This window comes from Saccopteryx leptura, chromosome 1 (assembly GCF_036850995.1).
Source record: "Saccopteryx leptura isolate mSacLep1 chromosome 1, mSacLep1_pri_phased_curated, whole genome shotgun sequence".
Classification (NCBI taxonomy): domain Eukaryota; kingdom Metazoa; phylum Chordata; class Mammalia; order Chiroptera; family Emballonuridae; genus Saccopteryx; species Saccopteryx leptura.
The window spans coordinates 7,497,810-7,515,387 of NC_089503.1; the positions used below are offsets into that span (position 1 = coordinate 7,497,810).

General features: G+C 55.2%; 3 protein-coding genes across 4 annotated transcripts; 2 read left to right on the plus strand and 1 right to left on the minus strand.

Annotated features, from left to right (window-relative positions):
* The first annotated feature begins 472 nt into the window (after positions 1-472).
* FOSL1 (FOS like 1, AP-1 transcription factor subunit) lies at positions 473-9,516 on the plus strand. Its single transcript, XM_066358153.1, has 4 exons — positions 473-1,004; positions 4,765-4,962; positions 7,064-7,171; positions 7,537-9,516. The coding sequence occupies exons 1-4, from the start codon at positions 915-917 to the stop codon at positions 7,942-7,944; spliced, it is 804 nt and encodes a 267-aa protein (XP_066214250.1). The 5' UTR covers positions 473-914; the 3' UTR covers positions 7,945-9,516.
* CCDC85B (coiled-coil domain containing 85B) lies at positions 9,196-10,220 on the minus strand. The gene has a single exon (XM_066358335.1). The coding sequence runs from the start codon at positions 10,035-10,037 to the stop codon at positions 9,429-9,431; it is 609 nt and encodes a 202-aa protein (XP_066214432.1). The 5' UTR covers positions 10,038-10,220; the 3' UTR covers positions 9,196-9,428.
* A 3,227-nt stretch (positions 10,221-13,447) lies between these two features.
* On the plus strand, positions 13,448-17,446 carry FIBP (FGF1 intracellular binding protein). 2 transcript variants are annotated; one of them, XM_066355682.1, is made up of 10 exons: positions 13,448-13,640; positions 13,840-14,038; positions 14,216-14,342; positions 15,134-15,234; positions 15,726-15,880; positions 16,186-16,294; positions 16,384-16,447; positions 16,705-16,791; positions 16,879-16,976; positions 17,325-17,446. In XM_066355682.1, exons 1-10 carry the CDS (start codon positions 13,556-13,558, stop codon positions 17,392-17,394), a joined length of 1,095 nt encoding a protein of 364 aa, XP_066211779.1. In that variant the 5' UTR covers positions 13,448-13,555; the 3' UTR covers positions 17,395-17,446. The 2 variants fall into 2 exon arrangements, with proteins under 2 accessions (XP_066211779.1, XP_066211867.1); XM_066355770.1 differs by having other exon boundaries at positions 15,726-15,859.
* The last annotated feature ends 132 nt before the right edge of the window (positions 17,447-17,578 follow it).

The window sequence follows — 17,578 nt, forward strand, 5'->3', positions numbered from 1 at the left end:
GCCATGGAGCCATCCTCAGTACCCAGGGCCAACTTTGCTCCAGTGGAACCTCGACTGTGGGAGGGGAAGAGAGAAACAGAGAGAAAGGAGAGAGGGAGGGGTAGAGAAGCAGATGGGCGCTTCTCCTGTGTGACCTGACCAGGAATCGAACCCAGGACTTCCACACGCCGAGCTGACGCTCTACCGCTGAGCCAACCGGCCAGGGTCCGTAAGCATTTATAATAAACCGTTTTTGTAAACCTGGTTCGTTATTATTAAACTTGAACCTTGAAACAATGCCAAGGGAAGGGCTCCACGCCACAACGTGAAGCCTTGGATGGTGGTAGTATGGTTGTCGGCATGAAATAAACACCCAGTGAATAATAATAACAACGACATCAATCACATTTATAATACACTTTACAGTTTCCAAACCCTTTCAAATTCTTTATTCCAACTCCCACGCGCAGTGGGGTAGCTATGCATTTCGTTCCTTTTCACAAATACAGAAACTGAGGCCTGACCAGATGGTGAGAGGGCTGGGGGTGCAGGCCCGGGAGCGGCGCGCCGGCTCGCCGTCTGCGCTGGCCGGCTGGGTTGGGCGGGGCTCCTGGCTGCTCGCAGGTGCGTCGATCCGCGGGGGAATCCTCGGCTCCACCCGGGCGCGGCGAGGCAGCCGCACCGTGTTTGGGCAGCTACGTCAGAGGGGGCGGGCCCGCCGTCGGTGCGGGGAGGCCTCTTTCTCCCGTTTCCCTGGGAAAAGACGGCTACGGGGCTGTAGGAGGTGTTGAGTGTCGTGTCTCTTGAGGCGGAGCCCCGAGGTGACCCGCCCCTAGTTGAGGACTTCATTCATTAAAAGAAAAGACTACGCGAGGAGCCCGTGACTCAGAACCCAAGCCGCCGACGCGGACCCCACAGAGCAGCCAGCCCAGGGCATGTTCCGAGACTTCGGGGAACCCGGACCGAGCTCCGGGGCCGGCGGTGCGTACGGCGGCCCAGCGCAGCCCCCCGCGACAGGCTCGCAGGTGAGAGGGAACCGACGCCTGGGGTCCTCGGACAGCGCCTGGGCCACTGCGGTCCGTTCCCGCACGAGTGGGGACTGGGTCTGTGCCCGGCCCCCGCCGGCCCTGCCCCCGCTCTGCCGTCCGAGGTGGGGACACCTTCCCCACCCGCCGGGGAAACGCGCGGGTGGGGGCGAAGCAGAGGTCTGCGATCTCCCCCCCTCGCTCGCCCCCTACCGTCGCTGTCTGCTGTCTGTGTGTCCCTCCGTCTTTCTTTCCTCCTGGCCTTACCTCCTTTATTCCCTCTTGTCAGCCGCTCATTTCTTGGTCCCATCTGCGTAAGAAGGGGGCCAGGGCACCTGCGTTATCCGAGCCCTGACAGAATAACAGGGTCTGATTCATCTGGGACTCAGTTCCCGGGATTGGATCCGGATTCCGGACCGAGACCGCGACGTCCCCACACAGGAGGGGGGCGGGATCCGTCGGCAGGCTCGCCCCGACAGAACGGAGCCCTCGGCACTGTCTGTGATCATCTGTGTGTCTGTCCGTTTGTCTGTCCCTCTCCACCCGTCGCCAAGTCCCTGTCCTCTTCCCGGCGCAGTGGGAGTTGGTGGGCTCCTGGAGACTGTTCTTGACCCCTTCCTTTACCTATTGGGGCCAGTCGAGACCGGGAGGTGCCAGAACGTGCGCGGGGTCATGCACTGGGCAGCTCCCACACCCCCAACTCTCGGCACCAAACGGCGCCCGCTGGCGGCTGGGGGGACCGGGAGGTTGCAGGTGCCCATTTCCTGTCGAGGGGCCACGAGCACGTGTCGCTAGGGGAGGGAAGGAGCAGCGTCCGTTCCGCCGAGTCACGGCGGCCGAGTCACGGCGGCTGACTCACCCGGGGCGCCCCTCCCTTCCTGGCCAGGACAACCTCGGGAGCGGGAGATGCCGCCCGTGGTGCCTCAAGCCCGGAACTGGGGTCACTGGGCCACTGGGCCCCCCAACGCTGGGCCAGGGACACCGCTGTACGGACTTGCCTGGACTTGAGCCGGCTCTTCCGGGAGGACTGGGCGCACACACCCAGAGCCCAACCCAGTTCTCCCTGAACACCGAACCCCCCAACTCAGCCCATTCCTCACACTTGTAGCTGGAAGAGAATAGTGGCAGGTAATACCTGGAGCGCATACAGTACCGCCAGACCTCTGCTGCGCGGTTCTCACAGCATCTACCGTATTTCACAGAATCTAGGACCCCACTGATGTTTTTTAAAGATGTTATTTATCGATTTTAGAGAGAGGGGAGAGAGAGAGAAAGGGGGGGATGAGCGGGAAGCATAAACTGGTAGTTGCTTCTTGAATGTACCTTGACTGGACAAGTCCAGGGTTTCAGAACAGCAACAGGGACCCCAGCATTCCAGGTCCATGCTCTACCTACTGTGCCACCACAGGTCAGGCAACCCCACTGATTTTAGAACCCACCATTATTTTGTGCCACTAATTTTTTTAAATTGCCAACTAAACTGATTTCAGAGCTACTGAAAGGTACTTCTTTTTTTAAAAGATTTTATTTATCCATTTTTATTTTTATTTTTTGTATTTTTCCAAAGTTAGAAGCAGGGAGGCGGTCAGACAGACTCCCGCATGCACCTGATTGGGATCCACCCACAAGCCCACTAGGGGGCGATGCTCTGCCCATCTGGGGTGTTGCTCCATTGTGGCTGAAGCCATTCTAGCAGCTGAGGCAGAGACCACGGAGCTATCCTCAGCACCTGGGCCAACTTTGCTTCAATGGAGCCTTGGCTGCAGGAGGAGAAGAGAGAGACAGAAAGGAAGGAGAGGGGGAGGGGTAAAGAAGCAGATGGGCGCTTCTCCTGTGTGCCCTGGCCAGGAATCGAACCTGGGACTTCCACACGCCAGGCCAACGCTCCACCACTGAGCCAACTGGCCAGGGCCTATTTATCCATTTTTGGAGAGAGAAAGAGAAGGGGAACATGAAGCATCAACTTCCCATACATGCCTTGACCAGGCAAGCCCAAGGTTTCAAACGGGCGACCTCAGTGTTCCAGGTTGACGCTTTATCTACTACACCACCAGAGGTCAGGCTGAAGGGTATTTCTTAGCATCAATAAAATGCCGTGGTCCTGGCCGGTTGGCTCAGCGGTAGAGCGTCGGCCTGGCGTGCAGGGGACCCAGGTTCGATTCCCGGCCAGGGAACATAGGAGAAGCGCCCATCTGCTTCTCCACCCCTTCCCCCCCTCCTTCCTCTCTGTCTCTCTCTTCCCCTCCCGCAGCCAAGGCTCCATTGGAGCAAAGATGGCCCGGGCACTGGGGATGGCTCCTTGGCCTCTGCCACAGGCGCTAGAGTGGCTCTGGTCGCAACATGGCGACGCCCCGGAGGGGCAGAGCAATCGCCCCCTGGTGGGCGTGCCGGGTGGATCGCGGTCGGGCGCATGCGGGAGTCTGTCTGACTGTCTCTCCCCGTTTCCAGCTTCAGAAAAATACAAAAAATTTTTTTAAAAAATTAAAATAAATAAATAAATAAAATGCCGTAATCCTCACCTGTTATAATATTAAAAATGAGGAAAGTGAGGCACATTGAAGTTAAATAACTTGCTCAGACTCATGCCATTAAGATTAGAACTAGGACACCCTGAGCCCCGAGCAGTGGCCCTTGCCCTCTGCAGCACTTCCCAGGTTCTGTCCCACTCATTCTTCATTCTCTCATCTGATTCTCACAGCCACCCTCGGAGTTCAGATCTATAATTAACCTCTTTGTGCAAATGGGACTCAGGCAGGGTGCAGGAGTGGGAAAGAGCCTTGCTGCCTGGCCCACACCCCACTTCACACTTACTGGCTGTATGTCTAAGGACAACTGTTTTCCTGTCTGAAAATGAAGATAGTGTTGTGCAAATTATATGAGTCAGTATTTGTAAAGCGGTTGGGACAGTGCCTGGAATTCACACTTTGTAAGTATTGACTCTGATGGGGAAATGGAGTTATAGAGAGGTTATGTGATCTGCCTAAAGTCACACAGCTCAGGGGTAGGGATTCTTTTTTTTTTTTTTTTTTTTTTTTGTATTTTTCTTAAGCTGGAAACAGGGAGAGACAGTCAGACAGACTCCCGCATGCGCTCGACCGGGATCCACCCAGCACGCCCACCAGGGGGCTATGCTCTGCCCACCAGGGGGCGATGTTCTGCCCCTCGGGGCGTCGCTCTGCCGCGACCAGAGCCACTCTAGCGCCTGGGGCAGAGGCCAAGGAGCCATCCCAGCGCCCGGGCCATCTTTGCTCCAATGGAGCCTTGGCTGCGGGAGGGGAAGAGAGAGACAGAGAGGAAGGAGGGGGTGGGGGTGGAGAAGCAAATGGGCGCTTCTCCTATGTGCCCTGGCCGGGAATCGAACCCAGGTCCCCCGCACTCCAGGCCGACGCTCTACCGCTGAGCCAACCGGCCAGGGCGGGATTTTTTTTTTAAGATTTTATTTATTAATTTTAGAAAGAGGAGAGAGAGAGAGAAGGGGGAGGAGCAGAAAGTATCAACTGCCATATGTGCCTTGACCAGGCAAGCCCAGGGTTTTGAACCAGTAATCTCAGCATTCCAGGTCAACACTTTATCTGCTGTGCCCCCAGAGGTCAGGCAGGGGCAGAGATTTTTTTAATTCAGTCTCTCTAACTGCCAACCTGTATTCTCTCTGGTCTCTCAGCACCTGTTTTGAGGGTGGACAGTAGTATGACTTTTTTCTACTGCAAGCCACTCAATTCACACAGATCTTACCCCTGACATTCCATTTCTTATCCTTCAGAAGTTCCACCTCATACCAAGCATCAATGCTGTGAGTGGCAGCCAGGAGCTGCAGTGGATGGTTCAGCCTCACTTCCTGGGACCCAGCAGCTATCCCAGGCCTCTGGTCTATCCCCAGTACAGTCACCCACAGCCCCGGCCAGGAGTTATCCGGGCCCTGGGGCCACCTCCAGGGGTGCGTCGCCGGCCCTGTGAACAGGTAAGGAGTAGAGAGGCCTTGCACTGGTTCTGATGCCCCCAGGGGAACTGAGGTGCAGAGAATAGCTCTTGCTCAAAAGAAGAACACAGGCTTAGAAGGGGGGAGAAGGTAGCATCACTAGTGACTATTGGCCAAGGTGGAAAGTGAGAGGAGCCTCTAGGGAGACTGAGAGGGCAAAAAGGTCACTTCTGAATCAGGGAACACTTCCTAGAGGTGGAGGACATATTAGCCTAGAAGATAGGTAAGATTTGCTTAGATAGAGTTGAAGAAAAGGATATTACAGGTAGAGGGGATAGTAGGAGCAAAAATGGAGGTGGAGGTGAGAACACGTAAGGTACACGTGGAAAGTGCATTGACAACAGAGGGTTATCCACCTGCTGATATGTATGGAGAGGGTGGGCTTATGCCGTCTATGTCTATGTGGCTGGGAGAGAACAGAAAGGAAAAGTTTCCCTTTAGCTACTTACTCTCTGTGTCTCAGTTTCCCGGTCTCATTTAAAACCTCACAAAAACCCTCTGGGGAATATACTCTGGTTTTCCCCATATTATAGCCAAGGAAATGAAGGCACAGAGAGGCAAAGTCACTTGCCTAAGATCACGCAAGTAGTGAGTAATAGGACAGGTCAGTCCAAATCTAAAGTTAGATCCTAACCATCAGGCTACACTGTCTCACCTCGAGCTAAGAGAAGACTTGAAGAGCCTGACCAAGCAGTGGCACAGTGGATAGAGCGTCGGACTGGGATGCGTAGGACCCAGGTTCGAGACCCCGAGGTCGCAAGCTTGAGCGTGGGCTCATCTGGTTTGAGCAAGGCTCACCAGCTTGGATCCAAGGTCGCTGGCTTGAGCAAGGGGTCACTCGGTCTGCTGTAGCCCCACGGTCAAGACACATATGAGAAAGCAATCAATGAACAACTAAGGTGTCCCAACGAAAAACTAATGATTGATGCTTCTCATCTCTCTCTGTTCCTGTCTGTCCCTATCTATCCCTCTCTCTGACTCTCTCTCTGTCTCTGTAAAAAAAAGAAGACTTGAAGAAGAGTGAGCTGGGAACTTTTGCCTTCCCAGACAGGGTTCCTACCCACACACTGCTAATAAAGTCCTTACCAAAATAAGTAAGAGATAGTCTTTCAGGGAGTGGCACTTCTTTCCTCTCCCGGAACATTTTAGTATAGGAGACCAGAGTGGGCAAGGTTTGCACATTAAACATATTGCTCTGACAGCAGAGTAAAGAATGGGGAGGAAGGTTGGAATCCTGAGAAAGATGTATCAGCCAGGGGAGGCTTTCCCAGAAGCAGAATGGCTGGCCTTTGTGACCACCTGGAATAGGACTGTGGTGTGAGGCTCAGAGGCAGGCTTCTGGATCTTCTTCCTTCAGTCCTGTCCCGAGGGTGCTTTGATCCCGGGTACTCTTACCCCGTGGCTGTGAACTGTGACTGGGGTCCTCTTGGGGTAGCTGCTCTCCATCAGCTGGCCTCTCATTCAATGTTGAAAAGAGTGAGTGGATTTTAATTTCTGCTCTAGGGCCATAAACTAGTTATTCATCTTCCCTGGGCTTCAGTTCCTTACATGGAAAGTTGTGTTAAGAAACTAAGAAAAGCACTTAGCTGGCAGACAGTCGAGTCCCAACAAATAACTGCTTAGCGGCACTCCTTAGCCCCGCCTACTGTTTACAGCCCCTGGTGAAAAGGAGACTTAGTTATCAAGAGATTGAAAACATAGGGGTCCTACGGGAAAATAAGTGGCTGTCTCAAGGAGAAAAGGTCCCTTCTGGTCAAGGAATGAGTGAAGGGTTCCTGTAGGTGGAGGCATCTTAGTTGAGTCCTGGGAGATGAAGACGTTAAGGTTTGTGGAGAGGCAAGGGAAGGCATTCCGAGAGCGGAATTGTAGGAGGCAAAAGCTGGGTGCAAGGAGAAAATCTGGGTGCAAATTTACTAAAGTAGGGAACCGGTCGAGAAGCCATGGTTCTTAAAGTGCAGGAGGAGGGCGCCCCTGCCCAGCCATGCACTCCACCAGTGGCGATGTACCACCGGGCAACATCACCAGGCGAGTGCCCGGCAGCCAGGTGCCCAGGATCCACCTCGCTGCTCCCTCTATCCCCCAGATCAGCCCAGAGGAGGAGGAGCGCCGTCGAGTGAGACGCGAGAGGAACAAGCTAGCTGCGGCCAAGTGCAGAAACCGGAGGAAGGAACTGACCGACTTCCTGCAGGCGGTGAGCACCTGCCCGTGCAGAGGGTGCCCAGGCCCCGGCCCACCCAACCTCTTATGGGCCTCGGCTCCCGTGAGCTTGTAGGGCCCCAGCGGGCGCTGGAGGGGCAGTTTTTCTATGGAGAGGACGAGGCAAATGTACTGGGAGCATAGCGGAGAACTGAAGCTTCCATCGACCATCTCCTAAAACGCTCCTGGCTGTGATTGGAGTTGTGCACATTTTCTCCCAAGGGTTCATGGGAATTGTAGTCCAGACTTGCTAGAGACGCCCCACTCACCCTACCCCCAACTTTCCAATCACCACCACCGCAGAAGGCGACGCTGTATTTGGCCCTGATCTTGACTCCTCTCCTGACCTTCTTCCTGCAGGAGACCGACAAACTGGAGGAGGAGAAATCAGGGCTGCAGCGGGAGATTGAGGAGCTGCAGAAGCAGAAGGAGAGGCTGGAGCTTGTGCTCGAAGCCCACCGACCCATCTGCAAAATCCCGGAAGCCAAGGAGAGTGATACTGGAGGCACAGGCAGTACCAGCAGCCCACCAGCCTCTTCCGGCCCTGTGCCTTGTATCTCCCTTTCCCCTGGGCCTGTGCTTGAACCCGAAGCATTGCATACTCCCACACTCATGACCACACCCTCTCTGACTCCTTTCACCCCCAGTCTGGTCTTCACCTACCCCAGCACCCCTGAGCCCTGTGCCTCAGCCCACCGCAGGAGCAGCAGTAGCAGTGGAGACCCGTCCTCTGACCCTCTGGGCTCCCCCACCCTCCTGGCCTTATGAGGCTCTTTGCCCTTCCCCCCATGGGTTCCACCTTAGCCAATACGTTCCTGTCTATTGGTCCAGCTGGCCTGGGCTATATCCCATGCCCAATCCCACCAAGTTCTTCTCCATCCCTCCAGATGAGACTGAGTCTATTTTGCTTCCTGGTAGAGCCAGCTTGGGGCCACCAAAGCTGCCCAGTTTCTCTGGAGCTGGCCTCTCTAGCACAATTTGCATTAAATCAGACAAAATGTTCCCCATTTGTGCAAGAGAACTCCTGGCAGCCCCAAAGGACTCTGTAAAACACACTCCAAAACCTCCCCTAAGTCTTCATCACCCTTTTCCTTTGACCTACCCAATCCTACCCCTTGACAGAAGGTGATATCAGCTTAGAACACTAATTCACCCAGCCCCACTGACAGCAGCACCATGTGGTTGAACCAGGGCTTTCTGCCGGCCCCTCCAGAAATGGCACAGCTCAAAAGGGTGTCAGACTTCTGTGATGAGCTGAGCTGCAGCTCCCGGCTCTGAGAAGACTTTATCTCCAGGGAATCTAAGCCTCCACCACAAAAGCAGCTGCTATTTATTTTCCTAAAGAGAGTATTTTTTATACAAACTTGCCAGAATGGAATAAAAGGCTTGAAGTTCCAATCTGGTTTCACTGGATTCAGAGGTTAAAGGGAGAACATTTGTATCCAGAAGCCATAGGCTCAGGTCTCAGCTCCACGGACTCACTGCATGACCTTGGACAAATTATTTGATATTTCTGGACCTCCCCTGTCTTATCTGACAAATGAAGCTACATCTGCTCTTCCTCATCTCCAAGAAGGAGAGGAAGAGTGCTATTGGGATGAAAGCCAAGAGGATTATCATCATCCTCCTGGTGAGGACCCACCGTGCTCCTGCGTGTACCACAGGAGGGCGCTGTTATGCCCCTTCCAGGGTGAGAGGAGGCGACTCAGTGGGTTCTATGCCCCCAACACCTGCTTCCTGCCCATTGTCTTGGACAGGAAAGAGCTGGGAAGGGAGCTGGAGCCACATCAGGGCCCGGATCACGGCCAGTCCCGGGGCCTGACGGTGGGGGCGGAGGGAATAAATTGTAGCCTGCGGTTTACTACGGTCCCACATCCCACTTCAGGTTTGAGGTAACTGGGGGAAGGGGGTTCAGAAATCCTAGTTCTGCGGCCCCTCCGGATGGATATGATACCCCGTCTTGACGTCCCTGCCCTTTTCCTAACCCCGGCGAGTCCCAAACAGACGCTGCCCTTGGGATCAGCTTCTGTCCCAGTTTATTAGCCCCCACCCTGCAACTCCCTCCGCTCCAGCCTCCAGTCCCCCTGTTGCCCCGCCAGCGAGAGCGAGGGGCCTCCTCAATGCCAGGGTTTCTAAGTCCATGCCAGCAGTCCTTCGTGTGCAGCGGAGCGGCTTCCAAGTCTCCAGGTCCACCTCAATCCGGGCGCGTAGGGAGCCATCGGGCGGGCGTCCGTGCAAACGAAGCTGCGCCCTCAGTCATCTGGGGAGCAGGCCAGGGGCAACTGATCGGGACTGCCCACGCTGCCTGTGCTGGAGCTTCCATCGCCCAGGTCGCGGGGCCCGCAGGGGGGCAAAGCGAGCTCTGGTGTCGGCCCGGTGCCTGAGCCCCCCGCGCCACCAGGGCCGCTGCGGGGGCCCCACTCCTCGCCCAGCGCCAGGCAGAGCTCCTTAAGTGCTAGGTTTTCCCGCAGCAGCTCTTCCTGGCGGCCCTCCAGCTCGGCTAGCTTCTGCCAACAACCGCCCAGGTCCTCGCGCACAGCCCGGGACGCTTGGGTCCCGAAGAGCTGCCACTGGCGCGCGGCGCGCCGCCCGCGCTGGCGCTCCGAGTCCAGGAAGCAGCAGAGGTCGCGCAGCTCGCGGTTCTCGGCCTGTAGGCGCCGGTTGAGCTGCTTTAGCTCACGGATCTCACCTAGGTGACCCTGCAGCTGCCGGTTCACCTCCTGCATTAGGCGGCCGCGCTGCACCAGAGCCGCCAGGCGCGCCGCCTCCTCCCGCCGCAGGCGCCGCACCAGCTCCTCCTTGCCCAGCGCCGCCATCTCCTCGTCCGTCAGCTCCTCCAGGCCGCCTGCCTCGGCCTCCATGGCTGCTCAGGTCTCTGGAGCATCGCCTGCCCGCCGCCGCGGTCCAGGTGCCCCACGTCGAGCCCCGCGTGGACTGGATTCAAGATCTCGCTCCGCAGGCGGCAGGCTGTGGCCGGCTAGCGTAGGCTGCAGCAGCCGCACGGGGGTGGGCACGCGGCAGGGCGCGCGCCGGGGCGGGGCCGCATGACGTGAGGAAGGACAGCCAATCCGGGGAAGCCTCCCGGGAAAGGGGCGGGCCTGAGCACAGAGCGCGCCCATTCCGTGCCCAGTCCCTACCATGGAATCCCTGTCTGTCCCGGACACTGGGTGTCAGTACTCGTGCCCGTCGACTTGAAACTAGGCGCTTCGTACCTCTCAATTCCAAACCTCCTCATGTTGGAGCCTAGGCCTCTCGGCTCCTGAGAACCAAAACTCAGGGATCTGCCTCGGAACTCTCCCGCCCCTCCTCCCGGACAGAACCCAGACCGATCGCCTTTCCATCCTTCCTAGCTTAGCCCGAACTCGAGAGAAAAGTCTCGGCTCACTGAGCATCACTCCTAGATTCTCCAAACGTCCTGGCTCACCATCAGTCTACCCTGCGTCTCACGGGGCGTTTTCCTGTCCAGGGGTGAGGAGGGTAGGGGTGAAGGGGACATAGAAGATATTAGTTTGTTAAATAAACCTTTATTGTGTGTAAGACCCAAGCAAAAATAAACCTGATCAAGATTGTTATCCTGCCCTAAAAGAAGTCTTAATCTGGCCGGGGAAACTAGCGATGTTAAGAATTAAATGGAGGAGGGCCTGGCCAGGCGGTAGCGCTGTGGATAGAGCTTTGGACTGGGATGCAGAGGACCCAGGTTCGAGACATCAAGGTTACCAGCTTGACTGCAGGTTCATCTGATTTGAGCAAAAAAGCTCACCAGCTTGGACTCAGGGTCACTGGCTCCAGCAAGGGGTTGCTCCGTCTGCCTTGTCTGCTGAAGGCCGGTGGTCATAGCGTGGTGAAAGATGCTGGGGCCTAAGAGGGCCATGCGGCTTTAGGAACAGAGTAAGTAGCTTAATTACTTGAAAGGCAGATACTTGGAGAAAGTGGAAAGAGAGGGAGGAAGGGAGGAAACAACGGTAGTTGGAAGCCAGATTCTTGTGTGTGTGTGTGTGTGTGTGTGTGTGTGTGTGTGTGTGACAGAGAGAGACAGAGAGAGAAACAGAGACGAAGGGAGAGAGATGAGAAGCATCAATTCTTAGTTTCTCAGTGATTGCTTCCTCATACGTGCCTTGACCAGGGGGCTACAGCAGACCGAGTGACCCCTTGCTCAAGCCAGCGACCTTTGGTTTAAGCTGGTGAGCCTTGCTCAAACCAGATGAGCCGGCGCTCAAACTGGTGAGCTCTGAGTTTTTGTTTTTGTTTTGTATTTTTCCGAAGCTGGAAACGGGGAGGCAGTCAGACTCCCACGTGCGCCCGACCGGGATCCACCCGGCACGCCCACAGGGGGTGATGCTCTGCCCATCCGGAGTGTCGCTCTGTCGTGACCAGAGCCACTCTAGCGCCTGGGGCAGAGGCCAAGGAGCCATCCCCAGCGCCCGGGGCCATCTTTTGCTCCAATGGAGCCTTGGCTGCAGGAGGGGAAGAGAGAGACAGAGAGGAAGGAGAGGGGGAGGGGTGGAGAAGCAGATGGGCGCTTCTCCTGTGTGCCCTGGCCGGGTATCGAACCTGGGACTTCTGCACGCCAGGCCGACGCTCAACCACTGAGCCAAGCAGCCAGGGCGAGCTCTGAGTTTTGAATCTGGATTCTCAGCGTCCCAGTCCGACACTCTATCCACTGCGCCACCACCTGGTCAGGTGAAAGCCAGATTCTTAAGGGTTTTCAATACTAGGCTGGCCTGACCTGTGATGGTGCAGTGGATAAAGCGTCGACCTGGAAATGCTGAGGTCGCAGGTTCAAAACCCTGGGCTTGCTTGGTCGAGGCACATATGGGAGTTGATGCTTCCAGCTCATCCCCCCTTCTCTCTCTCTCTCTCTGTCTCTCCCTCTCCTCACTAAAATGAATTTTTAAAAAATTAAAAAAAAAATACTAGGCTAGAGCCTGACCAGGCGGTGGCGCAGTGGATAGAGCGTCAGACTGGGATGCGGAGGACCCAGGTTCGAGACCCCGAGGTTGCCAGTTTGAGCGCGGGCTCATTTGGCTTGAGCAAAAAGCTCGCCAGCTTGGACCCAAGGTCGCTGGCTCAAGCAAGGGGTTACTTGGTCTGCTGAAGGCCCACAGTCAAGGCACATATGAGAAAGCAATCAATGAACAGCTAAGGTGTCACAACGAAAAACTGATGATTGATGCTTCTCATCTCTCTCCATTCCTGTCTGTCCCTATCTATCCCTCTCTCTGACTCTCTCTCTGTCCCTGTAAAAAAAATAAATAAAATAAAAAATAAATTAAAAAAATACTAGGCTAGAGCATTTCACAGGCCAGTGAGAGTTATAATCAGGAGGGTAACATTTTAAAGTCTGTATTTTAAAAAACGATTATTCAGGCTCTAGCTGGGTAGTTCAGTGGATAAAGCATCTGCCTGGTGCATGGAGGTCGCGGGTTCCATTCCAGTCAGGGTACGTAGAGAAGCAATGAGTACACAACTAAGTGAAGCAACGAGTTGATCTCTCTCTGAAGAAAAAAAATGTTCAGACTGTTCTCTGTGGGATGGACCATGGGCAGGGGGGCGGGGGTGGACAGGGATATTAGTAAGAACACTGTATCAATGGGCAAGGAGAGCTATGCTGGGACAGTGTCAGCAAGGGTGGAGAGGATGGAAGACATACTAAAAATACTCAGGAGGCAAATCAGCAGAACCGAATGTGGAGAGAGAGGCGTCTGAAAGAAACCCCAGGATTCTGATATGAGACCTGGGTGAATGTTGTGGTTGTCACTGAGATAGGAACTCGGGAAAGAAACAAGATTGGGAGGCAAGGTTTGCGCGCGCGCGCGCGTGTGTGTGTGTGTGTGTGTGTGTGTGTGTGTGTGTGTGTGTATTTTGGAGGAAGGGTGTTAAAACCATGGGAGCAAGTGCCCTCCCCAAGAGAAATGCTCATCCGCAAGATGGACAGCAGGGCTCTCAACAGAGGCCTTTGGAATTCAGCTGCACACCTTTATTGCACAAAAAAGATTTAGGATTGAGCCCTGTAAAACTCCTAAATTTAGGATACAGGTCAAAGTAGGGAGACTCGGAGAAAGTGGGAAAAATAAAAGAAGGAAGTAACGGAAGGATTCCAAAGCAAGGGGACTGGGCCGCAAGGAGTAGGGGTTGGAGTGGCAACGAAGGAGTCTGGGATTCTCCCTCCCGCTGAGAGGAGGGGGTCCTTCACCGACTCCACCTCTCCCCTTGCAGCTCCCGCCCCACCCTCTCTGTCCCGGAAGTGGTCCTTTAGTGGCTCCGGGTGCGGGGAGCTGCATCTCGGCGCTCCCGGAAGTGGCTCGGTCGTGGCGCGCCCGGCCCGGGAGGTTTAGCTCCTGCTGGGGTGCAGCGGCTGCTCCCGGGTCCGTGCGTCGCCATGACCAGTGAGTTGGATATCTTCGTAGGGAACACGACCCTCATCGACGAGGATGTGTATCGCCTCTGGCTGGATGGTTATTCGGGTTTGTGGGGGACCGCCTGGGGGTGCCCGTCCGGCCGAGCGCTTGTTTTGGTTGGGTGAATGGGCGGGGCCTGGACTTGGGCATGTTATTGGCGAGCGGATAGAGGGAATAAGTCGGATGTATGGAGGTTCGGGCTGGAATACCAGGAATGGCTTTGAGGTCGGCGGGTCAGGGCCTGATGCTAGCGCCGACTCCCCAGTGAGTGACGCGGTTGCCCTGAGAGTGCACTCGGGAATCCTGGAGCAGACAGGCGCCACGGCAGCGGTGCTGCAGAGTGATACCATGGACCACTATCGAACTTTCCACATGCTCGAGCGCCTGCTACACGCACCGCCCAAGCTGCTGCACCAGCTCATCTTTCAGATCCCGCCCTCCCGACAGGCGCTGCTCATCGAGAGGTGGGGATGCCAACCGCTCTGACCATATACCCATATTGAAGGCTGAAACTGAGGCCCAGGAAGGGACTTACTTGGGCCGTGAGAACGTTGAGAGCACAAGGGGCCAAACCCAGGCCCCGCCAGGCTCCCTTTCCCCTGCTTTATGGAAAGTCAATAGTATCTTCTACCTCTACACAGGTACTATGCCTTTGACGAGGCCTTTGTACGAGAGGTCCTGGGCAAGAAGTTGTCCAAGGGCACTAAGAAAGACCTGGATGACATCAGCACCAAAACAGGCATTACCCTTAAGAGCTGCCGAAGACAGGTGGGCACTGCAGCACCTTCCTCATCAATGCAGCATTTCATCTCTAGTCCACTCCATCTCTGGCCATTGCCTCCCCCACCTCTGATTATGGTAGTGGCTTCAGACCTAGTCTCCTCTTCCCTGTTTTTGCCCTTTCATACCATCTCCTACTTTTTGACCAGAGTGACCTTTCAGAAGCTCAGATCTGACCATAGCTTTCTCCTCTCAATAAGTTTTCACTGGCTTCCACTCTCTTCTGGATAGTAGCCACATTCTTCGGCCTTGCCCTTCATACTGTCCTGTGATCTGGTCCTTGCCAGTCTTTCTGGGCTTACATTTCCTCAGCATCTGGCTTTCTTTTGCTCATGCTGCTTTTACCTGGTCAGTACTCTTCTTGGCCATATTTACTCCTTGAAATCCAAGGCAAGGAAGATAGCACCTTCTCCACAATCCGTTCTGGTGGTGCCAAGGGCAAGTAACCCCTCTTGTGGACCTTTAGTGTCGTTTCTCTGTGTCTTCTGTGAGTTCCCTGGGTATAGCGTAGCATTTATTCATTTTTTACTTTCTGGTTCTTAGCCATGAGGGTCAGTTCCAGCACAAGTTCGTGAAGAACTAGAGAGCACAGTGCTAAAGTAGGAGTGAATTCAAAGATGGGGTGAATAACCGTTTATCTGAGACAAGATGGCAGAAACTGGTAGACATTTGTTGAACTGATAACTTTAACTGGTAGATACGTGAGGGATAGTGTTCAATAAATAGTTTCTTGGGTGAGGAGCCTCTGACCAGTTCCCCCTCCCCTAACTGCCCTGCAGTTTGACAACTTTAAACGAGTCTTCAAGGTGGTGGAAGAAATGCGAGGCTCCCTGGTTGACAACATCCAGCAACACTTCCTGCTCTCTGATCGGTTGGCCAGGTAAGGGCCCAGGCGAGGAGCCACCCATCTCCTCCATTCTGTACTCTCCTTCCCTAGCCCCTGAGGTTTGTCCACCTTCCCCGCCCCAACCCACTGACCTCGTGGCTGTGTTGGGGGAATGCCTATCTCACTCCGGGTGTATAATGTGGATCAGACTGGCCTGGACTCAAATTCCAGCCCAGCCATTTAACATCTGGGCTGTTGTGGGGTGCCACATATAAAGTGCCCAGCGGCACAGCCCCCCAGGCTTGGGAAGTGCTCAGTAAATGGTAACCATTAACCTTGTGATCTCCTACTATCTCTCTTAGGAGACCTGGGTTGAAGCCTCTGCACAGGTCAGGAGGCCCAGAGAGAGGTGACTTGAAACACACTGCACACTGAGTTAGGGCAAAGAGAAACTGGAACTGAGATCTCCAGCCAATGTTGTAGATGGGACTGCTTGCTAAGAAGGAATTTCTGGCCCTGACAGGTCCACCTTCTCCTCCCCATAGGGACTATGCAGCCATCGTCTTTTTTGCCAACAACCGCTTTGAGACAGGGAAGAAAAAACTGCAGTATCTGAGCTTTGGCGACTTTGCCTTCTGTGCTGAGCTCATGATCCAGAACTGGACCCTTGGAGCGGTCGGTGAGGCCCCCACTGACCCAGGTGCCTGGACACCTCCCCACTCTCTCGGGCCTGCTACCTCACCCGCAGTTTCTCCTGCGGGTTCCCAGTCCCAAGCATACATTCTTCAGGGCCCTCCCCGGCCACCTCTGCTCATAGTCTTGTCTGCCTACACACACCTTGTCTGCAGACAAAGGGCCCATTACTTCTCCATGGCCTGGGGCAAGGCATTCCACCTCGGACACTCTAGCTTCTCTTCTGTCTTAGGGGGGTGCGATGTGGGTGGGAAAGGCTTGGGAGGGCATTTTGTCACTCCCCCCCCAACTCCTTTCATGGGCCTCACTCAGACTCCCAGGTGGATGACATGGACGTGGACTTAGACAAGGAGTTTCTCCAGGACTTGAAGGAGCTCAAGGTGCTGGTGGCTGACAAGGACCTTCTAGACCTGCATAAGAGGTGAATCTGGGGCGGGGGGATCCCTGGGGCGGGGCCTGAAAGTGGGAGGGAGCCCAGGCAGCTCTAGGCTTGACCCTCTCTTCCTTCAGCCTGGTGTGCACTGCCCTCCGGGGGAAGCTCGGTGTCTTCTCTGAGATGGAAGCCAACTTCAAGGTCTGTGGCCCAAGCCAGCCTGTGTCTCAGGCATCTTCAGCCTCCAGGGCACTGTCCCACCTGGCAACTCTGCTCATGCCCTAGATTGACCAGCAGGTGGCACTGATGCTCCCCTTGCCCACTTGTGATGGGGGGAGCCAGCTTCTAAACATTCGGGAATTATTTGATTGAGGGAGGTGGATAGATTTGGGAAGGGGCTTGCCCCTTCCCCAGCCTCTGGGACAGAAGGCAGAATTCCCGGGCTCCCTGCCCCACAGAACCTGTCCCGGGGGCTCGTGAATGTGGCCGCCAAGCTGACCCACAATAAGGACGTCAGAGACCTGTTTGTGGACCTTGTGGAGAAGGTGAGCTGCCCTGTGCACTGCCCGCTTATCCCCAGCCCAGCCTATCTCTGAGCTGTCCCGGTGCTAGCTGTTCCCTTGGGCCCACAGTTCGTGGAACCCTGCCGCTCTGACCACTGGCCATTGAATGACGTGCGGCTCTTCTTGAATCAGTATTCGGCATCTGTCCACTCCCTAGATGGCTTCCGGTGAGAGACCCCAGGCCTCCTGTTTAGCGTGGCCTCACCCCAGCCAGCCTCTTGCCAGGGCCTGGCCCTGCTGCAGACTGAGGGTTCCCTGTTCTGCCGCCCTGGGGTGGAAGTCTCGGTGAACCAGAGTCCCAGCTCTCCATCTTACAAGCTGTGACATGACCTTGGGCAGGTTCCTTAATCTCTCCATGTCTCGGTTTCTTCGTATAGAAACTGGGGACGATAAGGGTAAGAGTCATAAGAATATTGTGAGGATTAAAGCATGAAGGTATATAGAACACAGAGCAGTCTCATGACATGGCGGGTTGCAGTAAACCTCAGCCGTTACTGTCACTGTTATCATTGCAGGCACCAGGCGCTCTGGGACCGCTACATGGGCACCCTCCGTGGCTGCCTCCTGCGCCTCTATCATGACTGAAGCTCCTGCCTACCACACCACCCTCAGTGACAATAAAGTTGCCATGACTTTGGAGGAGCCTGTGTGTGGATACACATAGGGATCCATGTGTGGGAGGTGTGCACACATATGTATTTAAGGGTTTTGGTGGATTAGGATCTATGTGCATTGGCTCTGCAGGAACTAGGATGTGTCTGGGAATGGT

Coding starts and splice junctions, on each gene's coding strand:
- FOSL1 (XM_066358153.1), top strand. CDS start 915: ATGTTCCGAGACTTCGGGGAACCCGGACCGAGCTCCGGGGCCGGCGGT. Junction 4,963..7,063: donor GTCGCCGGCCCTGTGAACAG/GTAAGGAGTAGA, acceptor TCTATCCCCCAG/ATCAGCCCAGAGGAGGAGGA. Junction 7,172..7,536: donor TGACCGACTTCCTGCAGGCG/GTGAGCACCTGC, acceptor TTCTTCCTGCAG/GAGACCGACAAACTGGAGGA.
- CCDC85B (XM_066358335.1), bottom strand. CDS start 10,037: ATGGAGGCCGAGGCAGGCGGCCTGGAGGAGCTGACGGACGAGGAGATG.
- FIBP (XM_066355682.1), top strand. CDS start 13,556: ATGACCAGTGAGTTGGATATCTTCGTAGGGAACACGACCCTCATCGAC. Junction 14,039..14,215: donor CAGGCGCTGCTCATCGAGAG/GTGGGGATGCCA, acceptor ACCTCTACACAG/GTACTATGCCTTTGACGAGG. Junction 16,295..16,383: donor CTTCTAGACCTGCATAAGAG/GTGAATCTGGGG, acceptor CTCTTCCTTCAG/CCTGGTGTGCACTGCCCTCC.